Source organism: Protomyctophum bolini, assembly GCF_963924005.1.
Source record: "Protomyctophum bolini genome assembly, chromosome: 14".
In the NCBI taxonomy this organism is placed as follows: Eukaryota; Metazoa; Chordata; class Actinopteri; order Myctophiformes; family Myctophidae; genus Protomyctophum; species Protomyctophum bolini.
Window position 1 is genome coordinate 29,735,369 of NC_137875.1, and position 11,044 is coordinate 29,746,412.

The 11,044-nt window shown below is 42.7% G+C and overlaps 1 protein-coding gene across 2 annotated transcripts; it reads left to right on the plus strand.

Annotated features, from left to right (window-relative positions):
* Positions 1 to 256: 256 nt before the first annotated feature.
* mtrf1l (mitochondrial translational release factor 1-like) lies at positions 257 to 10,833 on the plus strand. Of its 2 annotated transcripts, XM_080781846.1 has the most exons (8): positions 257 to 782; positions 1,132 to 1,211; positions 3,851 to 3,955; positions 4,257 to 4,335; positions 5,666 to 5,829; positions 7,353 to 7,470; positions 8,559 to 8,695; positions 10,300 to 10,833. In XM_080781846.1, the coding sequence occupies exons 1-8, from the start codon at positions 383 to 385 to the stop codon at positions 10,501 to 10,503; spliced, it is 1,287 nt and encodes a 428-aa protein (XP_080637972.1). In that variant the 5' UTR covers positions 257 to 382; the 3' UTR covers positions 10,504 to 10,833. The 2 variants fall into 2 exon arrangements, with proteins under 2 accessions (XP_080637972.1, XP_080637973.1); XM_080781847.1 differs by lacking the exon at positions 3,851 to 3,955.
* Positions 10,834 to 11,044: the final 211 nt, after the last annotated feature.

Sequence of the window (11,044 nt, forward strand, 5' to 3'; positions counted from 1 at the left end):
CATAGGGAATCGTCTCTACAGGCATCCCTGGGAAGAATATTTTCACATGGGGCCCAAATGCATATTCATTTGGGGGTCCGCGTGAGTTGACATGAAAAAGTTTAAGAACCCCTGTGTAAGGGACCCCCCCTCCCAGAAGGTTCTAAGGTTATCCTGTGGAGGGCGGCAGAGATCTGTCTAGCCTGCCGTGATTTCGTGTGAGGAAGAAGACATGCGCATCTCGCTGCGCATGCGCATGTGCAAAGTGCAAACTACATTCAATATGTCTGCGCCCTTGGACGCCGATGGGAAATAAGCATCTACATTGCTGTCGCACACATTTAATTCATAGAATGTAGATTGAATAGATTATGAATGAACATTTACAGAAAACAGTAGCATAATGTTCCACAGACGGGTTTTTCACAGGGTGAAGACTATCGTTTTGGGTCTGTTGGTGCCTTATCTTCAAAAATCGCCTGTCACTTTTCAAAGATTTGGATTTCATTGGTCCTCCACTTACAACCCCACCAGAACTCTGCATACTGGTATGCCATTGATGGCTAAATTACTAACTGTCGATGAGATCTTTGCTCGAAGATCCCTGCAGGACTATTTGAGGAAGCTGGAGACTGATTATGGTGAATGTTTGAAACCTGTCATCAATATGACAGACCAGGAGGGTGAAGAGGAACTGAGGGCAAAGAGGACTCAAATGTCGCGAATGGTACCCCTCATCCAGTGCATCAAAGCGTTGGAGACGAAACAAAAGGATATGGCAGAGACGGAGTCACTACTGAAAGGTGAGACCACAGAATCCTAGGCTAAGGTGTGTCAGACAAGTATAGAATAGAATCATACACATTTAAGCTGTTTATAGTTATTGCTTTTAGAAGTGATGCTAACTGGCAGTGGTTAAGCGTCAAACAAGCACAGCACAGCAGACAGACAGACAACATAGTAACATACCGTAACTGAACTATGGCCAAATCAGAAAAACATTGCCTGGCACAAAAACTATTGTATATTGGTTCATCAGGAGCAGACTTGTCTGCTGTCACATGTCAATTAAATACCGGTATGCTCATGTCATGACAAGGCTGGTGTGGAGTGGAAATCCTTTTTTTTAAATTGTCTTTTGTCTCCTCATAGATGAAGATCCAGACTTGCGTGAGCTGGCACACCTGGAGAGAGAAGCCTGTCTCAATGACATTCATGACATCAGACAAACGGTACAAATAATCCATGCAAAAGAAGACTTAATAATATTTTAAGTTAGAAAATACCAAAATGTAAACAAAGGGAATGAGATTCATGACATCACTGTACAAATAATCCATGCAAAATAAATAATATTTTAAGTTAGAAATACCATACCAAAATGTAAACAAAGGGACTTTCCACGTCTACCCCGGATTTGAACCTGGTTTCCTGTGCAAGTGCTTACAATTTTACAATGAACTAATAAAGCCTGTCGGAGGATAAATTCAATCTTGACCATCAGGCAAAAAAAGTGTTATTTAGTGTCCTATATCTAGGTGAGATTGATTGATTGAAGAATTTATCAACAGTTTTGGAGAATTTCAGTACATTTCAAGCGCAACTCAATACAAGACTGTTAACTGTGGACGACACCATAAAGCATTACACTTGTTTACAATAGGGCCCAGTCCACCATGTTCAATTCATCATAACATTTAGAGACATACAAATATACACTACTATATAGAAAAAACAGGAAATCATCATAGGTCGCATTCTCACCTAATACTTCGGTAGACTCGAATGCGTATGGGAGGAGAAATGGGATTCTTGCATATTTAATTGGCTACGGTTTGCCTTCACACTGTCATGATCCGCAGCAATTGGAAACGCAGGACCTTTATCAATGTGTTACATTCATAAACTAGCCTACACAGTGAAATGATAAATCTATGGTGATAAAATTATACTCATAACGTGCATTATGTGTCGTGCCGTCTGGGACTGCCCCCCCCCCCTCTCTCGCTCTCTCACTATAAGCACGCAGCCACGCACTGTTCTTTTGGGCATGGAGCATAGAGTATTAAAAGGCATGGAGGCACATGCAGCGCTGAGCCGCACTGATATAACACAGACAGCAGCGCAAAATGTTTACAAGTTTATCGAGATGAAAGTTCCTACCCCCCACTAGTCCCCACACAGTGACAGCACTCCATGTTTACGGCACGCACAGACAGACAGAATATTCTGTAGGCTATAATACTATTACACTGCACTGCAGTGTTTGTGTTTTCTTAAGCAATTGATTAATGTATTCGTCCTCATTTCGATCAGGGCTTCAGTCTCCACTCTCGTCATTCGACCACGTCTATCCACGGTAACGGGACATCTTTGCGCTGCGTAAAATATGCCTTCTCCGTCTCCAACTGTGTTCACTAGCTTTATTTACTGCGGATTGCATTCACACCTGCACCGAATCGTAATCAAGTGCGATTGGAAGCGAAGCGAAATCCCCGTTTTTGCTCGGAGTAAAATGCGGTTCTTTGCTGCGCATTAGGATTCGAATGAGCCTTCACACCTGCCAAACGAAGCGCACTTTCTGACAATGCGCAGCAGGATGCGTTTTAATCGCAGCAAAGCTCTCTGGTGAGAATGTGACCATAGAGGAGGTAAAATGGGGGGGGGGGATTCAGATTTTACGGGGGCCAGTTTCAAATTGCAGCCACCCGTAGGTACCCTTTGAGAGGGGTTTTGAAGGAGTCAAGGGATTCACATGTCTTAAAGGACCACTTCACCACTTTTCAACCTATCTTCATATAATAGGTCCTCACTAATAATCAGAAACCGACGACCGTCCTCCAGTGACATCATCGATGGTGAATACAAGCTAATAGAAACTGCAGGCCTTCTAGTCCTGAAAAGTTGCAATGCGAAAATGGAAGCCATCATTCTCACGATAATGAAAATCTAAACATTTTTGTAAAATGTAAAATGATGATGTCACTGGAGGACGGTTTCTAAACTGCCCACAGCCCTCCTATGGCTATGAGACACAGACTGAGTAGGAAAAAATCGTGCCATTTTATCATGATTATTAGTGAGGACCTATTATATGAAGATAGGTTGAAAAGTGGTCAAATGACTGTTGGTAGGGCGTTCCACATTTTGTTGGCATAGGAGCTAAATTAATTGAGTCCCTTGTTTGTGCCGAATCTGGGTTGCACATGGATTGTTGAACTCCCTCTGGTGTTGTGGGTGTGGACTTCGTTGACATTAAGGAAGTATTTAGACAGGTACATGGGTATCTTGGTGCCGGTGGTGTATCGAATCTTGTAGACCAGACCCATTGCAAGATGCTGTACTCTGTTGTCAACACTAAGCCATTCCAGCCTGTCAAAGTGGGACACGATCTAAATATCTCAAAAGAAGAGCAGGGAGACAACATACAATAACTCCAATCGTATAAGTTTAAAGTTATATTGTATTAACATACTCTACCATACAGATCGATTTTATTCATAAAAGTTACATAGTTCAGCTTTAACTAGCATTACAAAACATAGGCTACTGAATAATTGTTCACAGAGAACAGAGGCTGCTGAGATACAAAAAGGTGACGATGACTCCAGTCCTCGATCCGTGTGGTGATGAGGTCACGTCGTCACGGTACTTTATAGAGAGGCCTCTAGCCATGCCCTGAAGAAGACACGGTGTGTTTTTTATTTGTTTTAATAGGTGATAGCCCTGTCTAGTTAATAAAGGCTTTTTAATCTATCCTTGCTCAAGAGTGTGCTTGAACGAAGCCGTTCCCGATGGGACCCATCTTCACTGTATATTATGTTCTCACTTGAACCTGTTAATGTTTCAATTGACCTGTTCCATCAATTAGATCCTGGGCCTGTTGATCCCTGAGGAGGAAATCGACCAGAGCGACCTTGTCCTTGAAGTCACAGCTGGGGTTGGTGGCCAGGAGGCAATGTTATTCACAGCTGAGGTTAGTGTTTCTGTAGTAATAACAAAAAATGTGTATGTCATTCATAGCTAATAAAATGTAATTGATGTATAGTATGCAACGAAGGAAAGTGCACACTAAAAGCAGATTTATTTTCCCCCCAATTCACAATGGAGCTTTGTCTTGTCTATGTCATCACCCACAACACCCAAGGGCTATGTAATGCCTAATGGCCAAGTTGCTGCTTGCTTAAAATAACCGATTTTCAAGCTAACATTTAATAATGCTCTTATTTGTTCTCTGTGTGACAGTGAATATTTATTTGTTATTTTCTGACCTGCAGGTTTTTGATATGTACCAGGGCTTTGCTCAGCACCATGGCTGGGCCTTTGATGTCCTTGAGCACATGACCAATGAGATAGGTAAGTGATTTGCTCTGTCACAACCAGTGGTGTCATGCTCGTAGCAAACAGTGCCACGCTAGAACGTGTCCCCAATCCCAGTGTCTGTTGAGCAGCCCACTCAACAGAGCTCTTGCCCAGCTAGGCTGCTGAAAGACAGAGGTGAAAAAATCTGATCCTCCGATAACAATAGATAATTGGCTGCCTCATTCTCACCCTTTTTGCCAAGCTACAAAAGCTGCAGACACAACTCGTACATATCAATGGTCCATGTGTGACCTGTTAAGTACCTACTGTTGGCTAGTCTGTAGGCTGTGTTGACACGTCTGAACTAGTAGATTATCAACACAGTATTATGGTGCTAGTAACAACAGTAGGCTACTCTAGACTAAGTTGTTACTGTTGTTTTATGGTCGTTTTAATTAATTAATTTGTCACGAGTTGACTCTCATTCACTCGACTATGGGAGTTCTGTTCACATGTGCGCACGTGCACGTGGTGTTGTTAAATTGCTGTGGTACCGGGAGAAAAAAATCACCATTATACCACTGGTAATAACACAAATATAATTACTGTAATTACTGCACCATAGTAGCCGTCTGTCTGTGTCGTCTCTCAGGTGCATTCGACAAATTTTTTTCACACCTTCCAACTGACTGATCTCCTGACTTTGTTGAAATTCCCTTTACTCCTGTCTCTCCAAAAATCCATCCACCAGTCCAGAATGCAGCAGCCTGCCTCCTGACAGGCTCAAGAAAGTTTGATCATATCACATCTATTCTGGCCACCACTGGCTGCCTATCTCTTTTAGAATCGAAACTGCTTTTTACATTAAACTTTAAAGGGTAGGTCAGGCCTTGCTCCGTCCTACATTTCGGACCTACTTGACCCTTATGAGCCACAGAGCCAGCCTGCGAGCTGAGATCTTCGGGCAAGGCTCTACTCACAATAAAAACAGGCTGAAAAAAAACTATAGGTGACCGGGCCTTTGCAATCCGAGCACCGTCACTGTGGAATGCCCTGCTCCTGGAGATCAGGTTTGCCGATTTGGTAGCTCGTTTTAAATCGCTCCTGAAGACCCACTTTTATAAAGCTGCTTTTACCGTTGTGATTTTGATGTATTTTCTGATGTATTTTTCTATTTCTTATTTTTTTTATCCACAGTTTTTTGTGTGTTTCTTGTGTTGTATTTTTTGCCTATTGCCTACTGTTAAGCCCTTTGTGACCTTGTGCTATACAAATAAAGCTTTATTATTATTATTATTATTAATTCGACAGCCAATCTGTAGTAGTCTGTTTGGTGGAGACTGAGCTACCTTTACATGTATCTGTGTGCATCTTGTGTTTTCAGGTGGGTTGCGGCATGCTTCGGCCAGCATCAGTGGCCCCCAGAGCTACAAGAGAATGAAGTTTGAAGCTGGGGTCCATCGCGTCCAGAGGGTCCCCAAAACAGAGAAACAGGGACGCATGCATACCAGTACCATGACTGTTGTTGTACTGCCACAACCAACTGAGGTGAGACTTAAAAGAGTTAAAAGACTGATTCACCCATTTTCAACCTCATCTATTCGTATCTATTTCTACTAGTAATCAAAGGATAGAGACCGAACCGGAGCGTTGGCCCCGCCCCCCGCTATTCATTTCAATAGAAGTTGCTCAGTGGCGTTTTGAAGCACCCGGAAGACAATTATCAATTATAACTCAATGGCTCAAGCGAGCGGAAGTTTAGCCTAGCCCGGACCTCAAATTTGAGGTCCGGGCTTACGCACGTGACGTCATGAACGTCCGTCCACCGCCATGAAAGTGCTGCAATAACACATTTCACCAGTACGTAGTGGCAGCTTCAACGTTGGAATGGATAGCCTTACTGGGGGCTTGATTTCTACTCGGTTGGTGTGGCTTCATCGTTGGGCAGGTTTTGTTTTTACAAGATTTCTTAATATCTTTTCAGGAATAAATATCCTGCAGTTTTAAGCAGCGACATAGTTGAAGGTTAGCCAGCCTGCCTGTGGAGCAGGAGTTGCACTTCCGCATTGGACCACCAAAATGTGGTGGTCCAATGCGGAAATGTGCCCAAAATGGCGGAAATAGACGGTCCTTCGGGCTGCTTCAAATGCCACTGCCATGAATAGCGGAGGGGGCAGAGCTTCGCGCCAGATCAGTCTCTATCCTTTTAATACTCTATGGGTGACATGCAGTAAAGGCTTAGAGTATGTATATGAATAGAGAAGGCACCCGGAGGAAACCCTGAGGCGAAATGGACATAGTGGCCGAATTTGTCATTGCAGCTCGAGCCAGCGCTGGTCCGTTGACTATCATTGCGCACGTTCATGTGTTTGAGGCCATGACACGTGAACGAATGTTTCATACGTGAAACGGCACAATGATAGTCAACGGCAGCGCGTTCATGTGTTTGAGGCAAATCCATCCCAGAATGCACTCTGTTCCTACACGGAAGGAGGAGTGAAATCGCCTCATGCGCTTTTGAGCATCTTAATGCAAGTGGATGGAAGGAGAACTCGGGTGTCTTCTCTATTCATATATACTCTAAGAGTAAAGGCCGTCGGGATCGGGAGTCGAACCCGCGGCACACTGCCAGACTGGATTACCAGCCAAGGTGCCTGGACCATTAAGCCATGGCCCAGGCCTTCTTTCTTTTTTTTATGATTTTGCTTTCGCCTTTGTTTATATTGATTCTGCACATTCCAACTTGTAGAATAATCATGACACGCCCACACGAAAAAATAATACCATCATATAAGGACGAAGATAGGTTGAAAATTATTGAAGTCGTCCATTCATTAATTTTCAAAACAGCTAAACAGAAGAGAGGTCACCTGAAGAGGTGAACCTCTGTGACAGAACTTTGTTGGGTTTGGCAAGCCCTTCCGAAGCTGAAAAAGGTTTGCCGTAGGAATGTGCTGCAGCCTTTATTTTTAGTCATGGTCTTGGTGAGTGTTGATATTGCTATGCGTGTCTGGCTGTCTGCAGTAAATGTGGGTGTACATTGTTGCTGATCGTTTGCTTTCCCTCCTCAGATCTCTTTCACTATAAACCCTAAAGACCTGAAAATAGAGACCAAAAGGGCCAGTGGAGCTGGAGGCCAACATGTCAACACCACAGACAGCGCAGTGAGAATAGTGCATCTACCTACTGGTGATTACTGTTCCAGTACTGTACTAAAAACAAGAATGACATAGTCATATTTGTCAGGTGAAACAACCGCTGTCTCCATTATGCATCTGTTTTTTGAGTGGTGCAACCACTCCTATAGACAGCTATGTGTCTCTCTGGCTGGCTGGCTGTAAAGTGTAACTGTTGCGCAGCCTAACACACACATATTAACACACAGCGCGTGGGAAACGGTTTTCTACGTTGTTCGAATCCCAACGGTCCGGTGCAGGACACGTAGATGTCCGTTTAGCGCATGTTTTTATTGATTACTTTCATTGCCTTTGTACACACCCGGACAATAGCTCAAGCAGTCCTGATTAATCCCACAACCCTCCGGTCACGTGATCAAAAAAGAAAAAAATGCCACTCCCCCTCCCTTCCTGAAAACAGGACGGGAGAGATGGCGCATTGTGTAGACTAGTCTCTATCACACAAATGGCTGCCCCCATGCGAGCGTACTCCAGTCAACAGAATCACATTGCATAACATACGATCGGCTCATATCCACCTCTGCCAATCTGCTCCTGTTTCTCCCTCCCCCTCCCTCCCTCCTGCTTGTCTCAGGGGAGGGAGGGCTCCTGTTTGTTTCAGGGGAGGGGAGGCGTCTTGTGTCGTCATCATGACTTAAGATCTATTTGCTCAGACACTATGACGTAAAATTCTCCATTCATGTTCCGGCATGTAGCGACATGTTCCGGCTCCATGATGGACACGGATCTAAAGTCGGGTCTCCTTTCCTTCTCCATACTCGAACAAACAAGAAATCGCAGAGTTTGCCGAGGGATGGTTATTTTTTGATGATGATGATCATCACCGCGGTCAGATGGAACAATGCAAATATGTACTTAGTTTGCCTAACCAATCAAATCATCACTATGGGGTGATCAGCCAATCACAAGCCAATGTAAAAAACCCGTAAAGCTGGGCATCAAAAACACAGCCAAATGTATCAAACATGGAAGATGCGATTCAAAATGGTGCTAATCTAATGAGCCTGGTACTAAATCATAACAACGTTGTATTGACATGAATGGGAAACTGTTTCTCAAATTGTCTGTCTGTCTGTCTAGGTGTGGTGTCGGAGTGCCAAGCTGAGCGATCACAGATAAAGAACAAGGAAAAGGCCATGAAGGTGCTGAGAGCCAAACTCTATTCCATTAAACTGGAGGTGGAGACCAGCAAACGATACAATGCACGCAAAGTACAGGTGGGATAACAATAACATCCAAATATACCACAGAGTACAAGTGGGATAATATACAGGTATAATGCAAAGTACAGGTGGGATAAAGTACAAGTGTGATAATAATATATACAGGTATAATGCGAAGTACAGGTGGGATAACATACAAATACTGTATACCACAAAGTACAAGTGGGATAATATACAGGTAGGTGCGATGTGATGACGGCTATGGATGTTTTTAGCCCAAGGAGTGTTTTTTGTGCAAAACTAATGCTTGGAATGGATTCAGAACCATGAAGCCCCTCTAGTTTGACACGTCACATTAAAGCATAAGGATTTATTTACATTTTTGTCACATAACCCCCTATAAAATAAATTGCTCAATACTAACAGCCGGTCAGCAAGTGGATTCATGAATGTATGTATATATATAGACAATATTTTAGGCCAATAAAAAAAACTATATACCAAATTTCCCACTGCACACCGTATCAAAACAGCTCACCAAGCAGAAAAGAACAAGAATCACACCCGTGTGAAGTGAGGGGTGCTCTTATCATCGTACATCATCTCATTCCGGCCAATCACAAATTGGGACTAAAATAAATTATGATACGCTATGAAAATGTATCTTCCCGGTGTATTGCCAACTTATTACTGAGAGTTGAGAGACTAGTATGCACAACACATCAATGTTTGTGTTAGGGAATTTGTCATCATGACTTAAGATCTATTTGCTCAGACACTATGACGTAAAATTCTCCATTCATTGTCGATGGGAATTTAATGCTTGTGTAGGACAAAGTTAGTGGACGGACACTAAAAGCTGGATATAGGAGGGGCTAGCGCCCCTCAAAAAAATCACACTTGTGTGACGTGAGGGGAGCCCAGATTTTTGTTGATGAATGAAATAAATGTATTACCAGATCAGAGAGTTGTCATTTACTGCCCTAAACAAACATTAAAGTACATAACATTAAAGTACATAGACTTGGCTGGCATGAATTACATCATAATTTACCCTAAACAAACATTAAAGTCAATAGACTTGGCTGGGGACGGGGTATTTATAATTAGGCTTCAACAAGCATTCAAAGTACATAGACTTGGCTGGCGACAGGGTATTTATAATTAGGCTCTAACATGACATACTTTTGAAAGCCATGCATTGTAGGGGCTAGCACCCCTCAAAAATCTGCACACCAGGTAGAGGTAGAGGTTATTAATTACTTTTTGAGCACTAGGCTTCATGAGATGTCTACATTAAAATATTTGCAAACGGGAGCTACCTGATGTGCAGATTTATCTTTTCTATAAATGGATGTTTACAAAAAAAAGAAAAATATGTTTAAAAGAATGAGTAAAAGAAAGGGTATTGGTGAAGGACTAGACACTTCTGTTTCTGGAAATCTTATGAGATCATGGCTATGTTGGACACGTAATTTAATGTAAAGGCACACACAATTATAATGTCTTTCATCAAAGATTTTATCAATTGAAAGCAGACCATTCCTATTTGTGTGGTATACTACCAATTTGTAACCTTTCCCAATAGATTATAGTGTTTTCGAAATTCTGAAATGCAATACAGTAACACAATTACTGCTTATTTCTCCCATCTCCAGATTGGTACCAAAGCCCGGTCAGAGAAGATCCGTACCTACAACTTCGCCCAGGATCGGATCACTGATCACCGTGTAGGGAAGTCTTTGCATAGCATCGGGGACTTCCTGTTAGGGGAGGAGCTACTGGAGGAAATGAACTCCTCCCTCGAGGATTTCTCCAATCAGGAGATGCTTATGGACCTCCTTGGAGAAAATGACTATTGACTGACTCTGTCAGTTTAGAAAAGATAAAAGATCTTTGGATTATAAACAATGAATAGTCGGCCTGGGCCGTGGCTCAGCGGTCCAGGCACCATGGCTGGTAATCCAGTCTGGCAGTGTGCCGCGCCCGTGGGTTCGACTCCCGATCCCGACGGCCTTTACTGAATGTCTCCCCCCCCCATCTCTCTCCCACAGCCTACTGTCTGTCCCTCCATAAAAAATATAAAATAAAGGCGAAAGCCACAAAAACATTTAAAAAATGAATAGTCAAGGAACTGTAGTGTATCAGGTAGCTTCATCTGTACTAGCAATTTGCTGCTTCCCACTGGTCAAATTCAAACAATCAATACAAACTGGGGAAAATCCTTGACCTCTCTTGAAACAGAGTTCTTATTTCAAGAATTAAATTGTATGTAATAACTTGATGGAAATTAACATTATGGCAACGGAATGGAAGCTTCCTGTGAATCATGTCAAACCTATTACACATGTTATTTAACTATTGTGTTTACACTGACCAAGGAAATAACTTATTCTGATCTGG